General features: G+C 31.9%; 7 protein-coding genes across 8 annotated transcripts; 6 read left to right on the top strand and 1 right to left on the bottom strand.

Annotated features, from left to right (window-relative positions):
- Positions 1-331: 331 nt before the first annotated feature.
- mfr (misfire) lies at positions 332-6,132 on the top strand. Its single transcript, XM_070645435.1, has 16 exons — positions 332-517; positions 582-729; positions 779-938; positions 995-1,121; positions 1,191-1,380; positions 1,437-1,888; positions 1,961-2,158; positions 2,220-2,339; positions 2,404-2,556; positions 2,623-2,895; positions 2,959-3,096; positions 3,250-5,219; positions 5,278-5,398; positions 5,455-5,730; positions 5,794-5,894; positions 5,952-6,132. Exons 1-16 carry the CDS (start codon positions 332-334, stop codon positions 6,130-6,132), a joined length of 4,794 nt encoding a protein of 1,597 aa, XP_070501536.1.
- Positions 6,133-6,175: 43 nt separating this feature from the next.
- LOC139094722 (uncharacterized) lies at positions 6,176-7,154 on the bottom strand. Its single transcript, XM_070645876.1, has 3 exons — positions 6,739-7,154; positions 6,391-6,680; positions 6,176-6,331 (listed from the first exon to the last, which is right to left on the bottom strand). The coding sequence occupies exons 1-3, from the start codon at positions 7,034-7,036 to the stop codon at positions 6,197-6,199; spliced, it is 723 nt and encodes a 240-aa protein (XP_070501977.1). The 5' UTR covers positions 7,037-7,154; the 3' UTR covers positions 6,176-6,196.
- Positions 7,155-7,313: 159 nt separating this feature from the next.
- On the top strand, positions 7,314-8,131 carry LOC139094677 (ribosome biogenesis protein SLX9 homolog). The gene is made up of 2 exons (XM_070645809.1): positions 7,314-7,636; positions 7,749-8,131. The coding sequence occupies exons 1-2, from the start codon at positions 7,406-7,408 to the stop codon at positions 8,055-8,057; spliced, it is 540 nt and encodes a 179-aa protein (XP_070501910.1). The 5' UTR covers positions 7,314-7,405; the 3' UTR covers positions 8,058-8,131.
- A 540-nt stretch (positions 8,132-8,671) lies between these two features.
- LOC139094399 (uncharacterized) lies at positions 8,672-11,895 on the top strand. Its single transcript, XM_070645436.1, has 9 exons — positions 8,672-8,834; positions 8,969-9,136; positions 9,196-9,372; positions 9,434-9,828; positions 9,887-10,163; positions 10,622-10,801; positions 10,975-11,280; positions 11,341-11,727; positions 11,786-11,895. Exons 1-9 carry the CDS (start codon positions 8,672-8,674, stop codon positions 11,893-11,895), a joined length of 2,163 nt encoding a protein of 720 aa, XP_070501537.1.
- Positions 11,896-12,040: 145 nt separating this feature from the next.
- LOC139094723 (uncharacterized) lies at positions 12,041-13,173 on the top strand. The gene is made up of 3 exons (XM_070645877.1): positions 12,041-12,163; positions 12,227-12,445; positions 12,501-13,173. Exons 1-3 carry the CDS (start codon positions 12,089-12,091, stop codon positions 13,020-13,022), a joined length of 816 nt encoding a protein of 271 aa, XP_070501978.1. The 5' UTR covers positions 12,041-12,088; the 3' UTR covers positions 13,023-13,173.
- Positions 13,174-13,747: 574 nt separating this feature from the next.
- tant (tantalus) lies at positions 13,748-14,128 on the top strand. The gene has a single exon (XM_070645438.1). It carries the CDS (start codon positions 13,748-13,750, stop codon positions 14,126-14,128), a length of 381 nt encoding a protein of 126 aa, XP_070501539.1.
- Positions 14,129-20,277: 6,149 nt separating this feature from the next.
- Positions 20,278-22,572, top strand: LOC139094696 (enhancer of split mgamma protein-like). Of its 2 annotated transcripts, XM_070645836.1 has the most exons (3): positions 20,278-21,080; positions 21,183-21,272; positions 21,425-22,572. In XM_070645836.1, the coding sequence occupies exon 3, from the start codon at positions 21,543-21,545 to the stop codon at positions 22,176-22,178; it is 636 nt and encodes a 211-aa protein (XP_070501937.1). In that variant the 5' UTR covers positions 20,278-21,080; positions 21,183-21,272; positions 21,425-21,542; the 3' UTR covers positions 22,179-22,572. The 2 variants fall into 2 exon arrangements, with proteins under 2 accessions (XP_070501937.1, XP_070501936.1); XM_070645835.1 differs by having other exon boundaries at positions 20,278-21,272.
- Positions 22,573-25,806: the final 3,234 nt, after the last annotated feature.

The following is a 25,806-nucleotide window of genomic DNA, read 5'->3' on the forward strand; positions in this document are numbered from 1 at the left end:
TGATGATTTCTTTCAAATTCCACTAAATTTTGACCATCTAAATTTGATTCTGATGATTTTGGTGAATTTTTACAGCAAGGACATTCTTTACTATGATTTTTGACTTTTGAAACGTATTCTTGAAATGTTGGGAAGTGTCGTTGACTAGAATGAGGAACAATCTCCTCTGTGTCATGGAGAAAATCACCTTTGGAGCCTGAAGCACTTTTGAATATCAAATTTTCCATTTAATAAATTAATAATAATTTTTTCCAATAAAAATAATCAAAGTGAACTTTGACGTTTAATATTGTATTCCAGAGAGTAATTTAAAAGACAGAATTTTCTAGAAATGTCTGAATTTGAACTTTATCAGTGCTTCAATAAACATCAAAAAGACTTTTTAGTCTCAGTTACTGTGCATAAAGCAAGAAATCTCAATACCCTGAATGCAGACACGTTTGTATCTATTTATTTTAATAATGAAACGAGAAGAACGAAAACATATCGCAATTCGGATTGTCCTTTCTTCAATGAGGTATCTTTTTGTCATGCTCCTTAATCTTCTTAAAATATTTCTGTTTTTCATATATTTCTTTCAGTATTTTGTATTCGAAGTAAAAACAACTTTAGAGAACTTATTAAAAAAGAATATCCGATTGATGGTTATTCAGCTTTCAAGTATTTTTAAGAAAAGTTCCATTGTGGGGGAACTGAATATTAATTTATCAAGTATTTGGACGCAAAACTGTAAGTGGTTATTTAATATTTTGAATATTAGGAACTAATGTTGTTGTAGATCATACATTTATCAAGAAATGGGGTGTTTTGGAGAAAATTGGCGATGACCAAAAGAATATTACAGCTGGATATTTACAAATTGATCTAACAATCATTTCCAATGGTGAATTACCAACTCCAGCAGCATTGACTACGTACAACGATGATATTATTGAAGAGTAAGTAAATAAGCACTTGGTTCCGTTTCTTAAGTCATATCTCATTCTTCCAGTAGAAATTTATTGCTTCCTGCCGCTTCAAAGTCTAATCCAGTAAATGTGAAATATTTAGTCAACATATTTGATGGCAACTTTATTGTCAAGCGTGACTACATAATTCAAGTGTCGTTCGGATCATTTCATGTGAGTAAATTGTTCTGTTGCTTAGTTGACCTTTCTTGGCAGCAATTCAATTAAATTCTATCATTGCAGACTCGAACGCGCCAAAGTAAATACTCAAAATATTGTGTATGGAATGAGCAGATGATTTTCTATGGGAAATTTCAGTCACTTAATCAATTGATAATTCTTGATTTGCTCGTTCAAGATTACTATCAATGGCGCGTTAAATGCACAGTTGAACTGAACTTCAATGACATGTCATGGAAAGTCGGCGACAAATGTATGCAATTTTTTGTAACTTAATTTCTATATTGTTAATTTTTGGTAATTTTAAAGACACAAAACCTGCATTTGGACCATCACATGTAACATTTTATGAAGGCGAGCATAAGAATAGCTACTATGGAAAGCTTTTGATATCCATAGAAACTCATGATATTGATGAGAAGATGACAGTAAGTTCACTAAATAATAAGGAAGACATCATAATGCCCGTAAATGAAAGTGAATTTTGGAATGACGAGATCTTTAAAGTCAACATGATAATATTAAATGTGGAGTCATTTACCGCTTCATACAGTAACATCAGGGCTCAATTATGCTGTGAAGAGATTACATCCAATCCTATTGACATTGATTTGAAAGACTATGGACATAAAAGAATCAAACTAAGATTTTCAGAATTTAACTCAAATGACCGTCCATTATTAAGCATGAGTATCAAGCTGCCTGATAATCGTTTAAAGAATCAAGCCATAAACTTGTTGAGAATGCTTTTACGAGAAATGGTGAGAGCTTTTTGAGAACATCTTCTGGTTCTCATTTTCATTCATTTTCGAAATTTTCTCTTTTTAATGCAGGAGAGCCACATTAGGAATTTTAAGCTTTTCGAAGCTCGATACTATGACAGTATTGAATATCAAATGCGATGCTTGAAGATGTTGCATAATGATCTTAAGAGTATGCTGGATGGACTGAAAAATAAGATTTATTGTAAGACATTCAAGCAGTTTACGGAATGGGATCAGAATTATGTGAAATTTCTTCAGAGTACACTTGTAGGTAGCATGACTTTCTAAGGCAATAATTGAGTCTAATAAATTTTAACTTCAATTTAAGGACATCTGCATAACCAAGATCAGTCGTACTTTGGACAATCCAACCAACAAAGAAAGTGTCAAATCATCATTTGAGGCTTACATAAGCATTCGAGACATTATATCCACATCAATAATCAATGTAAATTATGCTTGTTGCCTCAAAGGTTATTAAGATTCAAATCTCAATGTCTTCCTTTGTTTAGATCCACGGGTCACCATCTGAGATATTTCTGAACATCACAAAAGACAATAAGCTTTTAGGATTTCATCGTTTCTCAATGCTTGATTATTTCCATTCGCAAGCTTTTGATTCTAAAGGAGAATTCTCAGGAAAATTGCAATCAATTACTGTAAAAGTAAACAGTTACTTCCTTATTATCTAACTGAGTCAATGGAACCTTTTAATGTTAATTCTATTTCAGCCCTCCACGTGTCTGCACTCATGTGAAACATGTGGTTGCATGTTGGGAAAATTCGATATCATTATGTGGATTGGCAGTGATAAAGAACTTAACGAATGGCTGCCACAAAATGCAATTGAAATGTCATCTAATAAAATTAATTTTACAATTGAAAAATATTACAAGTGTAATGTTTACGTGCATCAAGCAAAAATTCAGCCGGGAATTTGTAAGGATGACCTTTGTGATCCTAAACTGATGGTCATGGCAAATGGAACATATGAGCGAACAAAGGTGACTTTATAGCCTTTTTTAAAATAGCTAAAAAATTGATAATCATATGCATATGTACATTAGGTCATCAATCAATCGATATCAATTATATGGAATGAAGTGCTTGTGCTTGAGAATGTCAAAACATTTGAAATTGGAGATGGCATGTATCATGATTGTCCATCGATTGTTGCTTATTTATATGATGAAGATAAAAAGAAGGTAAGTTAAATATTTAATTACATTATTATGAATATGATGAAGGATCGTTCATAAGTTATGTCCAATTATTTATGGAATGAGTGCGGTCTAAAGCTGTTCAGTCATTAGTAAGCAATCCCTTAATCATCAATCAATTCCACTTGTCTAATTTAGGCTGATGTCATCGGAATCGCTCATATTAAATTACCAATAAAATCAAATGATCCACATCCAGAAGATAGATTACTTAAGGCCATACCTGATGCCCTTATACCTGAAAAAATCAGTATTCGCAAGATTTATCATCAATTAATCAATCAATTTCCACCTCAATTACGATGGATAAGCTTCTTTAAGAATGGAAAAGTATGTGCTGAGGTATTGATGTCTGCTGAGCTGATTCCACTTTATGCGCCAACTATAACAATCATGGAAAGGGATAAGAATGAGCCAATTCCTGAAATAATAAGTCCAAACATTAGAAAATTTCACATTGAAGTGACTTTTGCTGGAATCCGCAATGCCTCAAGAATATCAAGTTTTACTTCTGCTCGATATAAAATTCAACTATCCATGGGTGAACTTGCTTTAATGAGCAGCTTTTCTCTTAAAGGCTATAAGAAGAATCTCAACTTTATTGATCCATATGCTTCTGGATACTTACTACTTCCAGAAGAGTTTCAGTTTTGGCCACCAATAATTATCCAGCATGTAGATTTATCACATAAAAATGTCACAACAGTTGGTGCTGCAATGATTCGAAGACCTGAGCAGTTTTTTGTCGAAGATAAGCCGAAGGAACTTCAAAGATTTTTAATTCCTATGACAAGCTCAAAGGCAACAGTTCATGGAAGTGATGTTGAAATTGAAGTGGATGAGAAACTCCCACTGTTAGGTTCATCCAAAATACAAGGAAGCTTTTTACACATCAAGAGAATGTTGATTTATTTCAAGATTCCAAAGTTCTTATTACTTCCAATTCATGGTAAGCAAGTCAAGACTATTTTGATTGAGAATCAATACACTTGGTGGACGAAATTTTACAACTCATATCGTGATCCAAGTCTACATAATGAATGCCTTCACGAACTCAAAGTTTATAAGTCTGAGCTTGAAAAGCAAGTTGACTTTGAGTATTTTAATGACTGGGCAACACCTATTGATTTGTATCGTGCTAAGGAAGATGCATGTAGCAAGTCTATAGCTAGCGAAAAGTATGCAACTTTAAAATGTTCCATAAAAATATCAAAATGTTCAGGCAAAGAATTTTTCCAGACTGAAAATGTGAATTTAGTTCCATCAACATTTCGATTCAAGCGACTGTCAAATTTGGCTGTTGAAATTCCAATTGTGGTACGAGTATATATTGTAAAAGCTGTAAATCTTCGATCACATGATGCACAATCACATTCAGATGCTTTTATTAAAATTGAGTACGGAGGTCAAGCTTTATCTGATCGTGCACATTACGTACCCAATCAATTTAGTCCAATTTTTGGCAAGAGATATCAATTGAATGGAGTTATACCTAAATATACGCAATTAAAGATATCCATTTATGATCGTGACACTTTGTCCAATGATGACTTGATTGGAAAGACCAAAATTGACATTGAGAATCGATTGCGAAGCAAATATAGAGCATTTTGTGGATTACAGAAGGAATATGACTCAAAAGGATATAATGCATGGAGGAATTCGGAGCTTCCATCAGTTATTTTAGAAGAGGTCTGCATTGAAAAAGATTTGGCACTTCCAGAATATTTTCCTGATCGTGTCCTAATTGCTGAAATGGAATTTACAGATTCAGGCAAAATATCCAAAGATGAAAATGCCAAAGAAAAATTAGCACTGACAGTGCTGAATAATTTTGACAAAATCCCAGCAATTGGACATAAATTTGTTCCTGAACATGTAGAAACTAGGTCTTTATATCGAAAAGATCGACCAGGAATTGAGCAAGGAAAAATTTTGATGTGGATTGAAATTTTTGATCCAAAAAAGTCAATTCCTGAGCCTGTAGACATAACTCCAATTCCACCAAGACGCTATGAACTTCGTGTTATAATTTGGAACACAAAGGATGTTGTACTTAACGAGCAGAATATTTTTGGGAAGAACATGAGCGATATTTATTTGAAAGGGTAACTTTGTATAGCCTTAAATAAAGGATTGAATGTACTTAATAGCTAAATTTTGCAGATGGATGGAAAATATTAATAATGCACAATTTACGGATATTCATTATCGCTCATTAACTGGTGAAGGCAATTTTAATTGGAGGATGATTTTTCCATTTAAATATTCTATAGGAGAGGATATGGTAATCAGGCACGATTATATCCTTAGTTCTATTAATTAAATTAATCACTTTTATAGATGATAATTGTTAAAAAGAAGAAGCCGTTCGAGAAATTTGATACGGAAATTAAGCTTCCACCTGTCTTAAATCTTCAAATTTGGGATAATGATACATTTTCGCCTGATGATTTTCTCGGTGCTGCTTCTATTAACTTATCACATTTCCCTGAATTTTCTTTAACGGCTGAAAAATGCACGGGTAAGAAATCATCAAAGTATGAGAATTTATTTGCGATAGATGGAAGTATAAGAGGATGGTGTCCTGTTTATGGAAGAATTAGGGATAATGAATCAGTAAAATTAACTGTAAGTCAATTTAATTATAGCATGGCTTTATATTTAACATTTTAAATTTAGGGTAAGGTCGACATTGAATTAGAAGTCTTAACGGAAGAAGAGGCGAAAGTTAATCCAGCAGGAACAGGAAGGGAAGGACCAAAGAAGTTACCGTCACCAAAGTAAGTATTCAATTTGCACATAAATTTACTTACAATTAATTATGATCCATTTTGCAGCCGTCCTGATACTTCTTTCATTTGGTATGAAAATCCTGGACTGTCTTTTAAGCACATTGTACTGCCACAAACTAGGAAGCTTGCTTGCATTATATGCAGTGTTGTAATAGTTTTAATAATTTTACTGTTTGGACTTGCTTTTATTTTTGGAATTCCTCAAAAATTACTCGGTTTCCTTTAGTTGATATTAATTTTATGAAACTTAATTTATTAAAATTCTTCCTGTATATAATAAGGAACACGTTCTAATAAGGATTCTTTTCAATCGTTCCCAATATATTATTAATTATCGCTGTATATTCTAACTTGAGATTCTCTTTCCTTTCCAAATTTGTGACGGGATTTTTATTCTCATGAAGTTTTTGCATGTCACCTAGGCACTGTAAATAGTCAAACAGTTATCTCCATACTATTAATTCGAACATTTAAAATAACTCACCTTATCTATTTTCTTTAACCGATCAATGAAAGTGTCATCAACAAACGAGAGCGATAAACTATCGGAAGTAACACTGTCATTTGATGCTATTACTTTCATCTCATTCGCAATTCTCTGAAGTCCAAAAACCATTTGTAGAAAATTATTATTGGATGTTGTAACTGCTTCAAAAGCTGAATTCCCATCATCCTCTATGATACTTGTGTTTTTAATGCTTCCGATTGTTGTTCGCATTTCTTGTAAATGACTAAGAATTTCAGCTTGATAATCTCGATTGTTGTCCTCGGAACCTGGAATTGATTTATGAATTATTAGTGAATTATATTAAAGTGATATTAAATAAATTACCTAATGAGCTCACTGATCCAGATCGAGCAGTCTTCTTTTTTGGCACATCTGATGATGTTTTTGCATGCATGTCAAGCTTTTTGACCATTGCAGATACTTTTGATAGATCATATCGTTTTCTGTTTCTTCCTTTAACAACAATATCAGAAGTGTTTATGCTGAAAATCTTTTCAAGCTTCTCCTCTGTACCTTCCCTTACTAATTTTGAATCCAATTCACAGTTTGACAATAGTTTATTCACATTTGGTATCTTGGAATATATTTTATTAGCCACTTCATCGTAAATTTCTATGTCCATTTCCTTGCTGTATCTTTCTGTTTATTATTTGAATTTATTCAACGGTTTTTTACGCGTAGCTTCTCTTTTGTTGAAAAAATTATTTCTTTAATAAACTGCTGATAGTGCAATTGGTAAGTGAAATGGTACTCCTGATGATCTAAATATAATAAAATAAGTTTAACTATTAGCTGACATGGCTGATTTAATAAAATATTTTGCAAAATATTTTTTTTCGAAATTCATATTTGCGCACCCTTCTTGTTGATACTTTTCGGCACATTTTCATGCATTAAGTTTTGCAATTTTATATTTTCAAAGAAATTATCGTAATAAAGCGGTAATATTACTTGCAAAATATTAATTATAGTAATTAATAAGATATAAATTATGGGAAAAATTAAGAAGACCAAAACATCCAAGAAATCATCGAATTTAGATCAATCATTTTCAAAAAAGGATAAAGTGAAAAAGGTAGCAAAAAAAATATCAACTCCAATCTCTAGAATAAGCAAAAAGATCATCAGTAAAAAGGAGAAACTGAAAATAAAGAAGCAAAAAGTACTCGATGGAATCAAAAACACCAAGATAAAATTTGCTGAAGAAAAAGCTAGAAAGAAGGTAAGTGCAAAATATTTTGGCGCATTTTAATGCTTTGTGCATAAATGGAACTGCCAAAAACTTTCTAATTAAAATAATGCACAACAAATTAAAAATATATTTTCTCATACAGCGTGAAAAGACTGCTATAATTGGAGATTTGCGACCACTCCTGGATTCACTGCCGTCACTTGATGAACTAATGACAATTAGGGATAATTCTAAAGCAGCTAAATCACCCCATCAACAGAAAGCTCAACGTAAGCCGAAGAATAAATTTGAGAAGAAGAAAATTATGATTCACGAAAAGACGGAAAAGTTTTTGGATAGATTCGATCATATGCAAAAACTTTGGAAAGATCCTGAATTCCAAAATAATCCAAGACAAATGCTCGCAGAACGTATAAGACGAAGTCGAAATGAAAACGAAATGGATAGTTAAACTTCTTTCCTATATATTGACATATCTTTTAGGACTGTCAATTAATTATACAAATAAATATAAGCATCTCTGAATATCTCGTTTTTTACTTGTTGCTATATATCCAAGCATATCTATGTCAAAACGCAGATATGAAAATTTAGATTAATTTATACCAAATAAAAGAGAAATGAGAACGCGAATTTCTTCGTTAATTAATTAACACTATTTTAGTAGAAGTAAGAGTTTCATGCATCGAAATGTTGAGCTATCACATAAGCATAAGAAACATAATAGGTCATAATTTGCTTTTTATGTTAGAGTCACAAAAATTCCAAGAATGACGCAAGAAAAAGAACATTGAGCATTATTTGACTAAGAAAAGTTAAATAATCAACGTAAAGAAAGGTGGGTCCATTGCAGCTTAGAAATTAAGAAGGAAAGGAAAAAAAATCGTGAGAGAATCGAGTTGCAATTAGCACTTTCTACTCTCCACATATATTGACAGAACTGTAAATTTTTCTTTCTGGTATATTTTAATAAGTTATAGAAGACAGAACTTCTTTCAGTTCTTTTTTGAGTGTCTTTGATAGCATATCGTGGTAAATTTCTTGTGCTAAGAAATAAAGGAAGCAATGAAAGTCAGAAAGTTGATTATAGCTTCATTGTCTTTAATATTAGTTTATGTACAATCAGTTCCTTGCCTTAATATAAACAGTTCTTATCATGAAGACCTTTCAAGTTCAAATCACGTAATTGGGGATAATTCTTCACTTGTGAGTCACAGAAGTGCAAGATGTAAGTATGAATGATGTTCGGAGAAAATTCGATGATTTGCAGATACAAAATGTATTAAGTAGAGCAAATTGCGATACTGAAAAATAGTCACACCTTTCACTTATACGCGGACTAATTCTTTTTCTAATCTTAAGACTTCCCATTCTACACTTTGGGACGATTTTCACAGGATGTGTGCGTTGGATCAAATAGTTTGACTGGAACTTGTATGTTAAAAGGACAGTGTAATGATTTAGGTGGAACTTTAACCGGAACTACGTCATGTTCTCAAGCTAACACGCCGCAAGCATCATGCTGTATTCGTAAGCAATTCTCAAATTTATTGGAATTTGAATCGATTCTTTAATTAATAAATTTACAGTCGTCAAGACATGCGGTGGATTTACTCAGACGAATAACACATATTTTGTGAATGTCAATTATCCTGCAACATTTGCTGGTGGTTCAAGATGTAATCTTCGAGTCACTAGAATGGGAACTGATGTGTGTCAATTGAAAATTTCATTTTTGGACATGTCACTTGCTCCCCCAACTGGAGGTATATTTTATTTCTAATTTAAAGCATCAACATGTATCTAACTGTAAAATTTCTCATAAAGATGGAGTTTGTTCATCCGATTATTTCACTGTAACTGGAGGAAGTTCATTTGTACCTAAAATATGCGGTGAAAATTCAGGTCAACACGTTTATGTCGATTTCGCAGGAGATAATCCAGTCACTATTACTGTTGCAACATCGTCAGCATTTACATTTAATCGTCGTTGGCATCTTCATGTTCAACAAATTGGATGTGATTCCACTTCAAGAGCACCATTTGGATGTCTTCAATATTGGACGGATGCAAGTAATACAATTTCAAGTTTCAACTATGACTCAGCTGGAAGTGGCCAATTAAATAATATGGGTATGCAAGGCACAAGACAAATTGCAAATCTGGCATATGGTTCTTGTATTCTAGCTCAGCCTGGAATGTGCTCAATTACTTGGTCTTTGGTATAAAAATTTTACTTACTTATTTTAATTTTATGCTGATTTTCCATTTTTTATCTAGCCTGGAACTGATATATTTGCCTTTTCGCTTACTAATGATGTCGGTGCCGTAATTCCTTCTATATTAGGCTCAGTTCAAGTTCAAAGTCAAGTATGTCAAACCGATTTTGTTGTTATTCCAAATGCTCAACAGAATGGAGCTGCTATGCCAAGTGATCGATTTTGTGGATTAGGTCTTGCTCCAACAACTAGTAACATCCGACCATTTGTAATTTATTCTGTAACGGATGGAAATGAAAATCAAGATATTTCAAATCGTGGATGGAGTTTGTCTTATAGTCAGAATATGTGTCCTGTTTAGAGTAACTGACGTTCATCAATATTAAAGTACAACTAAAATTTTATTAAGCTTAAGTTTCCTCAAAATCATGACCAGATAATAAACGACAATAAAGTACATTTTAAGACCAATACATATAAAGTATGTTTTCATTTATTAAGCCACAATATCATATGCTGTGAAAGTTTTAAATTTCTCGTCCACATCTCGCACCTTTTTCACTTTTTTCCACCTTTTCTACATTTTAAGATGCATCTTTACAATCTCACTTAGTCTAGTATTGAGGGTCTAAGAGTAACGATGAGGCAACTTCTAATAATCATATTGCTGATAGGAAGTTTCGTCCACAAAAGTGAAAATCAAATTGTTTATTCGAAAGATTTGGAAGATTGGGAAGAAGATGGTGAGATGATCAACATCCTACTGGATTTGAACTAACTATAACTTCATTTCTAGTCGACTATTTGAAGTGTGGTCAGACAACGGACGAGGATGTTGTTATGCTTACAAATCCTCGCTATCCTGACGGTTATAGGAATGGAACTGTGTGCAATTATTACATCAGGAAGTCTCATCATCATGTAACTCAGCTGCGAGTTGAGTTCATATACTTCTCATTAGCACCACCGACTGGGGGTAAGTATTACATTGAATTTGAGGTTATTTACTTTTATGAGCGATCAAATTAAACATAATCAAGGAGTTAGACGTTCATTTCGGGTAATAAGGCTCCATAGCTGAGTTTGTAGTGAAGTCTGTATCATTAAGGCATAGTTATCCTTAATTATTCTCTTACATCCCAAAACAAGATGGACTGTGTACACGTGACTACATCTCAATAGAATCCGATTCACTTAATGTGCCGAGACTTTGTGGAGAACTATCCGGACAGCATTACTACATTCACATACCAAATATTCCAAGATTCAAAAGATTCTTCAAGCGTCGTCATGGAAAGTTTCTTCCATTGAACATTAAGATTGCAGCAAGTTCATCTTATGCATATACACGAAGATGGAAAATTCGAGTAATTCAGATTGCACAACGAAGAAGAAAAATTGACCATTTTGAGAGAAGATTAAAGTTGGTCCGCAATCATGATGTCGTTTTTCGTGGTAAGTCATGCTGTAATGTGTTTTATTTCCAGGTGCTATAAATTTTGATTAATATTTCAGCACCTCTGAATTGCTTACAATACTTTATTAACACAACTGGAAACATTCAAAGTTTCAATTATGCCAGCAGTGTATCGGGCCAATACAATTCAATAGGCGTTGTTGGCACTAGACAGATAGCTAATCTTAACTATACCATTTGTATCCGTCAAGATCCACTAATGTGTGCAATTATTTACTCACTGCCAACATCTGATGCTTATGCTTTTACATTAACTGGTGATGTAAGTTCTATTCCTCATAATGTACTTGGTACATCTGCAGTACAAAGTCAAGCATGTACTACAGACTATATTACGATACCAAGTCAAATGCAGCAAGTTAACAATGTGTGGACTCCAATGGCTAGCAATTTATCATGTGGACTTGGATTCGCGCCTAAATTAAGTATGCCTTGTTAATAGCCATATAGAGTAGTTTAATGGATATATTGCATTATTTTCAGGTAACATAAAGCCATTTACCATAAAAGTTGTTACAAATGGAAACGAAACAATAGATATTGGAAATCGGGGATTCTTCCTTAATTATAGACAGCAATTCACATGTACCTAATTAAGTATTTAATAAAATTTATTTATTGCACCAGTTGATTCTGTTTTTTGAATTTTTTCCGTTAAATTTGCAACACGTGACTAAATAAAATATCCCTTTTCGAAAAAAAAAATAAATCCTTAAAAAAGGATTTTTCAGGACAACAATTTCCTTGAAAATTCAATTAAAAGTTACTTAATTTGACTAATCAGCCATGGTTGTTCAAGCAAAATCATCCTCATCATCTGAAAATGTAGAAGTAGCTGAGACACAAGAAAGCTCTAATGCTGTAAGTCATAAACATACATCCCTTAAAGAAAATTCAGTCATAAAATTTATTTATGTCCTTTAGAAATCAGAATCAGCTACAAAAGTGTTAAATTTAATGAAAAAACGTCATAAAAGTTCCTTAAAAAATGGATTCGATTCCCTTGAAGTTTTGCGAATGAGCATTCAAAGTTACTTCAACAAACAGGTGGATGTTATCATGAAGGACTTTGTTGACAAATTTTTCCAGCCAGCTATCGAAAATATCAAGGAAAACACGGACGAGAAAATTGAAGAACAACAGGTTTTGATGATTTACAACTAAGTATGTCATGATTCTAATAATTCAATAATTTTAGATAAAGAAAATATGCAGGAACTTGCTGGAAGATTGTGCTAGAACTCAATACTCATATGATACAACTCCATCGATTTTAAAATCTTCAATAAAATCAGATTCAGATACAAATGATGAAACTGATAGTGGAACTAGCTTACTTCATCAAGCACTAAAGAGAAAGAGAACAGAATCGGAAGCTGAAAATTTATACAAAAGACAATTTTTCATAACAACTGCCACAAATAACTTCATTAATGCTCCAGTTCCATCAACCGTAACTACAACACAAAAGCCAACAGCATCTTTACTAACTTCAGCATTAACATCTCCACCGAAAGCAATGAGACATACAAGCAATCCTACTCGTCCAATATTCCATTTAATACCAGCTAATAGAAATTTGAAATCTACGCATGTGGAACTACTGAATCTATTGAAACAAAATTCATCACTGCCAGCTATAAAAACTGAACCATCCAAAACTATTGTAACAACAACTACAGTCACTACCACGTCGGATAGTAACAACTCTCAGACTTAATTTTAACGGAAAATTATTTTTTGAATTTTCGAATATCAACTTTTAAGGATTTGAAACTCAATGCCAACTTAAATTCAGAAGAAAAGTGATCAGATAAATATTTTATGATTTTAATGAAATCTCAAGCATAAAATTTCACAATCATGCAAATTAGTCAAATTCTCCTTCATCTCTAGTCTTTCATACAAGAATATGAATCTGTGTATTAGTGTCCATGCCTAGTTAATTTCGAAAATAAATTGTTTTGAATTTTTAAGAAACTTGTAAATTTAAGTCAAAAAATCATATTAAAAGTTATTAATAATAAGTATTTTACAAGAACTAAGATAAACAATTAAGTTTAATGATTAGGTTTATCACTGGAAGTTAATGATTACATAAGATGTATTATTAATTTAAGCATAATCTAGAAAAATAAATAAACATTCGCTCATATCAACATTGAATGATTAAAGTTGTATTAAAATCTCATTTGATTCTCAAATGGTAGGTACGATAAATATCAATACATGATCAGCAACATAAATAGTATTGTTTCATATAATTAGCAGATGATTCAAGCACCGGTAATAGAGAGAAAAATGGAAGATTTAAATTTAGAAAGATCAGAGGAAGAAGATACATTTATTGTCCAAAGATCATCAGATGAGCTGGAGGAGTCAATGCAGGCTAATGAAGGAAATGAACGTACACTTCGGCGGAAAAGAAGTCGATCAGAAGACGCTATGCATTCCATAAATAACAAAGTGATTAAGAAAAGAAAACTAAGCTCAAGTACTATAGAATTTAAGACTGAGAAGGATGTCAAGAAATTTTATCTCAATATCAATAAGAATGTAAAAGTAAAGCCTACATTACTGGAAACAATTTTTGAGAAAGACGAATCATTAGAGGAAGAAACATTTACAAAAGACTTAGGACGTGCAACAAAGCGTACATTAAATGTTTGTGATGGTTTTAATATCAATAAGTCGCTCATAAAAAAGCGTAAAAACCTTATCAAGAAGAATTGGGGAAGTCGGAAGAAGCCACGAAAAGTAGCCTTGAAGAAGTTCAAAGAAGAATTTCAGAGGAAGATGGAATCATTTAGCATGTCGTCGGATTAAGTTGTACATTAACAGGTACGTTATTTTTTTGCGGTTTACTGTATTGTGGGTGATTTATACTTACACTTTGTACATGCTCGTGTCTTGTCTCTAAACATAAAGTTGAGCACAAGTTCATGCTTCATTTATTTACACTATAAATCCTTTCAATTTGTTCAATCCAAATGAGAACGGAAAATCATGTTCATCGTCTACTGTCTGACTGAATTCACATTGTCATTGGTAATGTCTTGAATGCTCAAGTTGAATAATCTTCACGTCAATTCAATGCCACATCATTTTAATTTCATTTTTTATATTTAAATCAACATACGTTGACGAAATGTATGAAATATGATAAAGGACGACCTCTTTCAAAATAAGTAAAGTTCCCAGCAATTTCCTGTGAATATTGTAATGTAAATTATACTTGTTGATATCATCGAGCTTCCTTTCTCTTGTTACGAATATTTTATTAAATATAATTTTATATATAGGATCTGTATAGAAATGTATGGATGGTAGGATGGAATGGGAAACACGCCAAAATGATATTTATTTAAATGTCAGGCAAAGGTAATATTTTCTCTCTTATGCTCTCTTAAAAAGGCGCAAAATTATCATTTCATTTCTCGTTCTTGTCTTCATTCATGTCAACGTTGACGACGACTGTTAATTTAAAACTACATAAAGGTGGTGTAGCTGATGAAAATGTTCCTTTTAATATTTTTTCTCTTCCTTCTTATTCTCTTTAAAAAAATATATGTATACAAATGTAGAAGGTATGAATATGCACGGAAATGTTAAATGAACATCGGAATTAGGGCGACGTGATGTTCACTTTTCATCTACTATTTATTTAAACTAAGTTGAACTGAGCGATTTCAACAAAGTTAGAAGCTCAATGAACATAATTTATCAAAGCGCACTGAAAATTAGCTGTTGGATATAAAAACATCTTTTTCCATTGGAACGTTGACAGGATTTTTTAAGGGATTCAAGTTGCCAGATAGCATACTTTTGGGAAATTAGAGGGTTTTGATCCCAAATCTCCTTCAACCCCTCCCTAGACCACCTACGTGCTTAAGGCTTTAATGCTTTAAAACGAGTTCATATAAAATCAGAGCTCGAACGTAATAGATTAAGAAGAGTTAATCTGCCTGATCTGCACAAAATATTCATGCTTGCCAAGTGGCTTCCACCAAAAATTGCCGAGTCCCTATTAAAAAAACGAATTTTAAAAATTCGAAACTTCATTTTTACGAACACTTCATTTTTTCAACCGTATCATTTTTTCGAAAAATTCTTCACAAATATAATTTTCAAATTTTAAAAAACCGTTGAATTTACAATGCATTTATATACATCAAGCTTCCAATGTTTTCTACAATAAAATTGTTTATTCACATTCAAAACAATTAAATTAGCTTAGTTCTTCAATATAAGAAGAAAATTTAGCAAAAATAAAATGCTTGGAAAAATTAACGGTTTTTTTAAAATTTGAAAACTTGGATCCCATGATAGTTGCCTGAAATTCTGAGTTTCTAAAATTCGTTATTTTAATAGGGACTCAAAATTGCCCTTTGGATGTCATTAGCCACATCTGATTGCCGTGAAGTGCAATCAACAATCTGATAACGCAGCCATTCTAGCCATCCTTAGCTGCTTTACTACGAATTCCCGATTACCAAATAAAATCTTGCCTTCCTGGTCATTATCTAATTCCTTATCATTATGGTCGGTTCCAAATAATTTTGATTAGATCAGCAACGTTCCTCTTTGCTAGACTATTTTCTGACCTTTTTGACACCCAGGATGTTTCCCAAATATTCTCAAGACAAAGTGATTTTTAAGAATCAGATTCTCAAAAGTCGAGGTAGTCGAAGGAGAAAGGAAGAAAAAAGAAGAAAAGTTTTCACTTTATAGCGATAATTTTATGAAAAGGAAATCTGTAATGAATATTTCTCTCATTCTCTTACCTCTTTTCACACGACACGAAACGATGATAAAATCATCATCAACAACATCGACGTGAATGAGGGAGATCCACACGTATATTTCAATACAGAGAAAAAAAAGGGATGAAATTATGCTTCCGGCTTTAATTGTATTATTTTCTTATTATTGAAATGAATTTCTGCTCAACTACCATGCATTGATTGACATGCCGATGAATGTGATGAACTGTTGATTCGTTCATTGAACTCTTATCGGCAATAAAAAAAGTAAATTGATGTTTATGAGATCCTCAACGTATCATCTCAATGGAGGTGTTTGTAAAGGAATACATAGATGATGAACTGTCTATCCCTAGCATTTATAACGACTTTTTATGATGCTCTAAATAGGAAAAATGGAAATTGAATTTCACATTTTCATGTAAACCTCATTTTTAAGCTATGAGAACATGTTTCTAATTTCAACAGCACCAAAGAGCTAATTCCCATTCATATCAACATTTCCGTCTTATCTCTTCTTCATTCCCATGAAAATTACTTTCACATGTGCTATTATCATACTTACCTATTATACATAAACACTCATATACGAAAAGACTTACAAAAATTGCCATTCACACTACCTATTCTCGTGCTTGATTCTATGAGTTTCATGGATTGCTTTTAAATATAATTGAATTTTTTTTTCTTCCACAAAATCCGCACTTGCTCTCATTCGCTAAATCCTTGCTTCCATTTTTATATTATTATAAGCATACATCATCAAAATATTAAATCTCTTAGCTCAATTCTCATGGATTTGGTTTTTTATATTAAATTAATTAATATTTTTCCGCATTTTACCAAAGCATGTAATGAAAAAAAAGCGATGAAGCAGCTATGAATGGATATTTTCTAGAAAGTATACTTATCATTTATTCAGCATGATTAAAAGCTCTTTGAGTGAAAAGATAAAACTAGGAATCAGATGTTTACGTGAATAAATAAGCAGCACTTCTTTAAAAGCAGATTAGGTCAATTTTTATCTATGTTAAAAGTTTTATTTTGTGCAAAAAGCAATTAAACATTTAAGTAAACATCAAATATTTAGCAATTCCACTAGAATCAAGTATTCCATTAGAATGTGTTTGTAAAGCAATAACATGTGTCAACGGTATTTTAAAATTTAAATTGTATTTGCATCTAGTATGTTGATTCTCCCCTTTAAATAGTTGCATACCCCTTCATGTAAACATTAAGTTTGTTTTCAATCGTCAAACAATAAACATCATTTAATATTTAGAATTAACTGCTTTGTTCCTTTGTTGGGCAGGTTCAAATGGTTCTAGTGATAAAATAAATTTGATTATATTCCACAGCTTTAGTAAAAGCTGTTTGTTGATTCTAGACACAGTTTGAAGATAACACAAATTTTTTTAATTTATTTTCAGATAAAACACGATGCCTAACAAGCGAGTCTTCACGCTTAAGGAAATTCAGAAACAGAAGTTCGTGGGAGCATTAAAAAGTCACAATTCTATTTTTCCAACTAATGCTTTTAACGACAAATTTCATATTAAAATACACTTTAGGATTATTTTCACGAAAATAATATTACGTATAAGGTTTTCCATTATGTAATTCATTTGAAAACTCTTACATGACAAGTACGTAAAAATGTCAAAAAATTTGATTGCATTTACTTTTTTTTTCCTAAATAAACATTTTGAAGATACAAAAAAAAGAACTGCTCACATCCAATTGTTTTGTTCTTGACATTTTTTTGACGATATAATTTATTTTGCTGTTTGAAATTCCCTTGAGTGCTGTAGATACATTCTGACATCAAGAGATGAGGCATGCCAATGAAAATGAAATTAATTGCTATAAACATATTTTTAAAAATCAATAATATACTTACACTGATTAAATCTCATGAAATGGCTGAAAAATGTTATTAACATAATGAGTGATTAAAAGGAATTAACGCAGATTAATTCTTCGAAAATATATATAACATAATTAGTCAATATCGATTAAATTTTCTTATCTGGAGTACAACAAAGTCATCAGATGCTCAAAATTTACTCTTAGTTAGTTAAAATATAAATTACGGATCATTGGATGAATATTTGATGAGTGAAAATTAATTAATTATTATAATTGAAGCAGAACAAAAAAGGAAAACACGCCATGCGTGTGTATACATAACGACTAAGCAGGAATTAATTAGTCAAATATTTAAAGGAATTGTCAGCCTAGTAGAAATAAAATTTTCAAATTCATACCTCACAGCGAACAAAAATTAGGCAGTCGACAGAAGAAAAAACGATGTAAATCAACTTCCGAAACATGTCATGAAAATGATACTTGTTGATATGAATGCTACCTTTATATTATTATACACGACAGAATCGAATATAATTTTTACCTCATTTCTCATCCCCAACAAATGAAAGCATCATTGATGTTTGAAGGAATATTGATGGCAAAAGTAACTTTAAAAATCGCTTTTCTCATCATTGATGCTCAACAATTTGGCATGCTTTCCTTCAGTGTTGTTGGTTTGGATGGTTTGAACAGTTAGCGATGGTTGACAATTTAATCAATTGCATCTGGGGCTTGGTTAAATTTCTGATTGAGCAGCAAAGAAGGTTTTAACCAGATCCTAAACAATATGGCTACCTTGAATTCTATTGCCTTACTGGACCATGTAGGGCATCATGGGACACCCACAGGAAAGCATACATCATCTGAACTCTAAACGTCTACACCAATGTTATGCAAACTTTCTCAAACCACATTTTGGTTCTGGCTGCAACACACAGTTTGCACAACACTGGTCTATATCATAGACCTGTCTCCTATAGATAATAAGTCTAATCAGTCAAATATCAACACTGTTCTCCATCTTCTGCTACATTTTCCTCACCAATCAATTTCAATTTCATACCACATACCACATAACAGCATTACAATTTGAATGTTACAGTCAATTGAAAGGTATCAAAGATGAGCAGTTAGAGATGAGAGAAAGAAAGAAGGAAAAAAATGGAATATCGGTAAGAGAAATAAATTTCTTCTCTATGATCTGCGATTTGAAGATGGAAAGGGATGAAAAAATAGAGAGGAAAAGAAGGAAAAATTGAATTGGAATTGGAAAAATGCTGATGAATCAACATATTTTTCTCGAGCCAAATTTAGCATACGTAATAACTGCTGGTGGGATGAAATGGATTTTTATTTTTCATTGTTTCCTCGTCTTCTATGTATATCAACATCCTCATTCGTATTCACTCGCATAAAGTCATTTGATTGAGCATTTTAACGAGGATTTCTTTTTTAAAAGAGTTGTCATAAACGGATTTTATTATTTGCTGAAATGATAAAAGGGACGACGAGGATGATGACTACAAAATGACAGCATATCGTCATTAGGATCGCAGAGACAAACAATATGAGTGAGTAAAAAGGTATGAATGCTTAAAATAATCATTTATGACTGTTACAGAATGTTTTGTTGATTATGTTGTGTTAATGAAAGAGATGTGAACATAATATTCTCATATACATATACGTATGTAGACGTCGCATCTGCATGGTACGTGCTTTTGTTATATAAATGACTAAAAAAAATATTCACGGGCTTTTTATTTAACTTTCATCGCTTTTATCTTCCACTAAAATCACACGCGTCGCACGTTAAACGTAAATTACATACGATTGAGGCACGACACGCAGAAAATGATGGCAGCATATACATTTATTACAGGATATGTATGTGTATATCATTATCAAAAAAATACAGAGTATAAGAGAGCTTAAAGCTTTAGCTGTAATGTTATTTGATTTTCTCTTTTAGATTTATATCTATTATATGCATTTTTCAATAAAAGAACAGCAATAATCCATTTTCCAATGATAGCTTTTTGCTTTATATGATATTTCACATTACCCAAAATCATACATTGTATTTCGACTAGCTTAATATGTTAATAAATAACACAATAGCATTACGGCACAGAATATATATTTGATATTTCATATCCTATCACAATCATGATCCTCGGTATTTATTTTCATCAAATATCTCATCCACAAAAAAATAAATTCCCAGATTCTCATCTGAATTTCATTTACTTATTCAAGAGTTATTATGCATAACTCCCTATTTATTTCTTTACTTTCTCATCCAACAGTAATTTTCTCTCCTTTTCATTTTTCTCGTTTATGAGATTTATCATTTATAAGGTAAATACAAAAAAAGAAACATAAATTCCATTTTTTTCAACAACAATAATGTGGATTCCAGAGTTGCTTAAATTGAATTACTAGTCACTATCTAAGTCTGAGGGTTTGGTTGCTCGATACATTTTAGACAGGAGAGTAGCTAAAAATGATTAATTTCCCCATTTTAGGTTATGGAATAGGAATTGCCCTGATCTAGACGCTTGCTTGGCGTAACTCTATATTATACCCGAATTTAAGATACGCAAGAATGTCCAGTATTGCATTCTCAAGCGTATACCAAGTATTCTACCTCAGGCATTCAATAACTCAGGATGATTGATTGTCAAAATCACAAAATTAAATTGTCGAAAAGAGTTATGAACAACATGACAGAGTTATACAATATGTAAAGCAGTGCTTGAAGTCAACTCATATTTTGCATGGAAAAGTCAGCCTTAGTCGACTCAACTCCATGTAAAATTCCAGCCAATTTCAAGATTTGATTGCAAAGTGCCACTGAAAAGACCAGTAATATTTGCAATGAAAAGAAGCAAACAGATCTTAAGCAGATTAACATCTAGACCAACCCAATTGCAAGATAACAGCCCTGCCGAATATTTCTGTTGCTTTTTGCGGCATTTACTAAACGATATATTTATTTATTCATGTTATTCTATATGTTTATCTATATACACAAAGTATCATCAACACTTAAGTGAATTGTCTGTATATTTATGCATGGCATGCATGTATGTGTATGTGTATATGAAAGGAGCAAAAATAAGAAAAGGATAATAAGCAAAAAAGTGAGGAAGGATTGGATTTTTTTTTTCATTCCTATATATGGCTGTTCTTTTCATTTCAATTCTCATTCCTATTATGATTGTTGCTATATGTTTGTATGTGAGTATGTACAGTGAAAAAAAGAGGAATCCCGACGTATGAGCAACAATGGAGTGGAGTGGATTGGAGAAAAAAAAGGAGAAAGATTCTTTGAGGTAATTTAAGATCATTGAGGGTCTCTTTTTTTTGGTATTTCTTTATGGAAGTCTAGCTTAAATTCAGTTTGTTGTTGATTGTTAAAGTGTTAACATCTATGAAAAAAAGGAACATAGAATATATTTACTTAGTTTGTTGTATTTTATTATAGTAAATGTTCAATACAATTTTGACCTTTGACTGAACGATAAAGATTCTGTTGATAGGAAGTGTAGAGTGCTATTTTTACAAACATACACAAGTGCTATAACCAAGGAAACGGAACAAGTATGTCGTCTTCCATATCATCATCTACATCAAGCGTATCGATATGCAACAAGTCGCTTGAAAGAAAAGTTCGTAAGCCAAAAATTGAAAAGCTACGACGAGCCCGTATTAATACATCGCTTGAACAATTGAAAGAAATTTTATTGCGCAATACAATATGGAAACATACTCAAGGATCACGTCCCACAAAGTTAGAAAAAGCTGATATCCTCGAGATGAGTGTACGGTATATTGAAATGTTACATGACAAGTTATCGACTGAAAAGTCATCATCAAAATTGATGGAAAAATCGTTGGAACAAAATATTACAATGGAAACAGTAAAGAAGATAAAATGTGAAGCAGCATTTCGAGACATAACCAATCAGATGGATAATTTAAATGAAAAAAGTAATCGTCAACAAATCATCACAGATGAGAGATCATTACTGACATCACCATTATGGTATTACAATCGATTTAATGTACATCAACGAAATTTGACTACAAGCACTAATAGCAGTGATAATGCTAGTGATAAAGAGAATCTCATTCTCAATAAGATGCGACAATTTAATGAAAATGTTTCATCAATCTCGACATCAACGCAGCAATCAATTTTTTCATCATCTTTCGAACGCCATTGGAGACCATGGTGAGGAAGGCAAAATAAATATACATATAAGAAAATGAAGAACGAGAAAGGCATAGAAAAGCCAAAACGAAAGGTTAAAAAAATTGTGAAAGGAAAAAATAAATTCTTTTATCAAACTTTCTTTTCTTGCTGCCTCTGCTGCTTTATTAAATTTGAAAAGTTTCTCATCGACTTCATAATTTTTTTTCCTCCTTCCTCCTTCATTCTTATTTCTCTCACTTTCCTTGCTCATTTTTTTCTGGCAGAGAGCTCTTTAATTTGTGACTAGGCTGTCTTTCTTGTATACTGCGGGCGTATATCAACGATTAAATTGGATAAAAAATTATTCTTAATGCCGAAAAAACAGGCAGGTACTGTTACATAAATCTTTTAATCACTGCTTGTCAAAACAGTTTTTGCTTTATGGGGCATTTTATGCTATTTAACAGCTTTATGAAATTATATGAAATTCAAAATTTAACGGTTTTGTAAAATTCAAAATCTTACAATTTTATCAAATTCAAAATTTAACGGTTTTTGTAATATTCAAAATTTAACGGTTTTGTGAAATTTCAAATCTAATAGTTTTGTAAATATTGACAGAAATTTGGTTATTGCTGCCACAAAAAGGTTAAGAACGTCTGCTACAAAGACGTAAGCAATTCCTTCTGGTTACTAGCTATCCTCCGAATCAAAATAGCCATTTCTATAGTGATTGTGTACAAAAATAAAATTTTCAATGGAATTAATCCATCCTAAAGCATTGGAATTCGATCACAATCAATTAAATCAAGTGAAAAACGGTGAAAAACATCAACAGATTTATTTTTCTGGAAGTTTGTAAATGCGCTCAAAGGATGTTGTTTACAAGGCCTAGTCACAAATATTTTTCATTTTATTCCTATAACTCCATTCACTCACTTATTTTGAAGGAATATAAGAATAACATGAAACTTTTTCCAGACTCATTCGACTGCCACAAGTTGATAGGAGCAAGAAAAAAAAATATTATTAAAGAAAATTGCGAGTGAGGGATGAAGCAGAAGAAAAGTTGGCATTATGATAAAATTATATAGTCATGCAGCATGATTGTGTTTATTATATTTTATTATTATTATTATAGTATCATAAGGAGTAAAAAAGTATATGTAAAATTGAAAATTGTTTCTAACATGAACGTTAATTATATTTTATTGAGTTTGTAATTTTCATTAATTAATGTTTTCTTTTCTTTCGTGTCACTATGTATCAGTGGTGGACAACCTGTGTGAAGTGGGTCCAAAATATGGATTTAAAAATGCCACAAACCATATACCGAGTGTGGTTTATATCAAGGCTAAATACTAAGTTGTAGCGCGACACAAAGGTTGTCCACCACTGCTGTAGATTGATACTGTTGTAAAACCTTTGATGTTGAAACTTTATCCCTGAAAGTTTTTTCAATGAAACTGAGAAGTTTGTCGATCGAGACCATTACCACATGCTAGTGAATGAGATTCTCACAAGAACAATCTAATTGATTTTGATTCTTTAATAAAAAACAGTGGTGCAGACGAGAAAGTTTACACTTCAGTTGATGAAATCAAGCATAAATTCTTGATGGTCCATAAAATTTAAATTTAATCGTAACCACGATTAAATCATGCGGAAAAAAAACACAGAAATTTTTACACATTATTTCACAAAGGTTATACACTGTAATTTATATTTTTCATACTATAAGCTTAATTGCTTTTACGGACGGATGGAAAAATTGTTTTTAATAAAATTTGTTTAAGTTTTAAAGTTTTCTTGCCTTCATTCATGTTATTTATTTTTTGTATAAAAAAGTATAATTTTATATTATGATTAAAGTACATGAAGCATGAAATTTATGTCTCATTGCTGTTGTAATAAAATAAAAAGGAAATGTTTAAGAAATCCTTGTTAAAGAAAAGAAAAGTTATGTTTTATGTCATTATTTACCATTAAATTCTTCAACCTTTTCCTCACCAGCTTTTATTATTGATTTATTTTCCGTAAAATTTGATCCCTCATGTTATATCTTGTTCATAAAAAAAAAATAAGAATTTAAATGTATGAGTGGTTAACTTTTTAAGGATAATGCCTGACATAAAATCCACCTCCTTGACAACGCAGACACAACATACAGAATTTATGCCCCAAAGTATGAAACCTAAGAAAAACAAGTAAGTTAATAAGTTCACGTGGGTGGATGTTTGGTGTGCATGTTCGCCGATAAAAAAGACACACTTTTTAATTTTTTCCAAGTATGAGGCATGACTGCTGTAAAATGAATATTAAATCATATTTTTCATATATTAAAGGTCGCCTTTTCGACATATCCAAAAAATGCTCATTTTTGGTCACCGACGGTACTCGCTTTGATCATTAACATCAAATTATATTTGCATATGAATCAGGGATGTAGCTTGGCAATTCAGACACATTATTAGACACAGTTGATGTGTTCTATTCTGACTCGGTGGCGGAACGGAATGGTTTAGTACTACTGTTCCTAATCATTGCTGTATCGATCTTGCGATCATGGAACCGCGGCTCATAGCATCTCATTGAAGGTTACAGGCAATAATGCCTTCAAATTTCTGGCTCGGATCTCACTTTAAACTGTAAGTCTACGTTATGAGCGCGAGAACGCGGAGTAGGTAAGTAGGGTTTCTGAAAAACGGCATTTTTAAAAAACGGCCGTTTCCGTTTTTTTCTGAAAAACGGCCGTTAACGGGTCCGTTTTTTTAATGGAATGGAAACAATACGTTGCATTCAAATTGAAGTCCTTTTTGATTTACCAAGATATGTACATGAAAAATTTACTTCTAAAAGTATACAGCAGGCCAAAAAAATTGACGAATAATAATTTTCTTAGTTTAATTTATTATTTAAAAATTTTTTGAGTCGAAAAATTAATAAAATTTTTGAAAATTTTTGAAAATTTTCCAAAAATTCAGAGAAAAAGTCATATTAAAAAACGGAAAAACGGCTAGCAAAAAACGGCCGTTTTCCGTTTTTATTTTTTCGAAAAAACGGCCCGTTTTCCGTTTTCGTTAACGGCTTCAGAAACCCTAAAGGTAAGGATCTCAGAAGTCTGAACAGTTAAAGTATGGATTATATTCATGAACTGTCGACCTGTATTTTGAAAATCACCCCAACTACACTCCTGCGCCAAAATATAAAGTCAACATTAATGAATACTCATAAATTACTCAACATTATGCATGGCTAGCCAATAAGACAAAACAAATAACAGCGCGCGCCTTTTTCGGGCATCATTTCCATAAAATTGAAAAATCCCCTTCATCCATTTTTTCAATTTTCTTTCAATTGAATAACTATAATCGTTGAGCATATAACGAGAGACGAGAGAGTCAGCACGCTACGGTAGTTATTGTATCACATTTTATATCGCTACATGACATGATGTGCTATGAAAAGATGAAAAAGTAATCGGAAAAAGCTTCAAAACAAAATTTTTATGCTTCTTTTTATCCATAAATATAGACATCAAGGCATGTCAGTCTACCGTATAAGCCCAAAAATATTTGACAACGACTTATAAAGATGTTTCACATGTTCACATTAAAAGCTTCTTTTAAACTTTTTTTTTAAATATTTTTTCGACTGAAATGCTTCTAATT

This window comes from Chironomus tepperi, unplaced genomic scaffold, assembly GCF_022539635.2.
Source record: "Chironomus tepperi strain 1889 unplaced genomic scaffold, CSIRO-AGI_Ctep_v1 contig_354, whole genome shotgun sequence".
In the NCBI taxonomy this organism is placed as follows: Eukaryota; Metazoa; Arthropoda; class Insecta; order Diptera; family Chironomidae; genus Chironomus; species Chironomus tepperi.

Coding starts and splice junctions, on each gene's coding strand:
- mfr (XM_070645435.1), top strand. CDS start 332: ATGTCTGAATTTGAACTTTATCAGTGCTTCAATAAACATCAAAAAGAC. Junction 2,159..2,219: donor AATTTCTTCAGAGTACACTT/GTAGGTAGCATG, acceptor CTTCAATTTAAG/GACATCTGCATAACCAAGAT. Junction 2,896..2,958: donor GAACATATGAGCGAACAAAG/GTGACTTTATAG, acceptor TATGTACATTAG/GTCATCAATCAATCGATATC.
- tant (XM_070645438.1), top strand. CDS start 13,748: ATGCATTCCATAAATAACAAAGTGATTAAGAAAAGAAAACTAAGCTCA.
- LOC139094723 (XM_070645877.1), top strand. CDS start 12,089: ATGGTTGTTCAAGCAAAATCATCCTCATCATCTGAAAATGTAGAAGTA. Junction 12,164..12,226: donor CACAAGAAAGCTCTAATGCT/GTAAGTCATAAA, acceptor TATGTCCTTTAG/AAATCAGAATCAGCTACAAA. Junction 12,446..12,500: donor AGAAAATTGAAGAACAACAG/GTTTTGATGATT, acceptor CAATAATTTTAG/ATAAAGAAAATATGCAGGAA.
- LOC139094677 (XM_070645809.1), top strand. CDS start 7,406: ATGGGAAAAATTAAGAAGACCAAAACATCCAAGAAATCATCGAATTTA. Junction 7,637..7,748: donor AAGAAAAAGCTAGAAAGAAG/GTAAGTGCAAAA, acceptor TTTCTCATACAG/CGTGAAAAGACTGCTATAAT.
- LOC139094399 (XM_070645436.1), top strand. CDS start 8,672: ATGAAAGTCAGAAAGTTGATTATAGCTTCATTGTCTTTAATATTAGTT. Junction 8,835..8,968: donor GAGTCACAGAAGTGCAAGAT/GTAAGTATGAAT, acceptor TCTAATCTTAAG/ACTTCCCATTCTACACTTTG. Junction 9,829..9,886: donor GCTCAATTACTTGGTCTTTG/GTATAAAAATTT, acceptor TTTTTTATCTAG/CCTGGAACTGATATATTTGC.
- LOC139094722 (XM_070645876.1), bottom strand. CDS start 7,036: ATGGACATAGAAATTTACGATGAAGTGGCTAATAAAATATATTCCAAG. Junction 6,681..6,738: donor TGGATCAGTGAGCTCATTAG/GTAATTTATTTA, acceptor AATCAATTCCAG/GTTCCGAGGACAACAATCGA. Junction 6,332..6,390: donor GGTTAAAGAAAATAGATAAG/GTGAGTTATTTT, acceptor GACTATTTACAG/TGCCTAGGTGACATGCAAAA.
- LOC139094696 (XM_070645835.1), top strand. CDS start 21,543: ATGTCGTCTTCCATATCATCATCTACATCAAGCGTATCGATATGCAAC.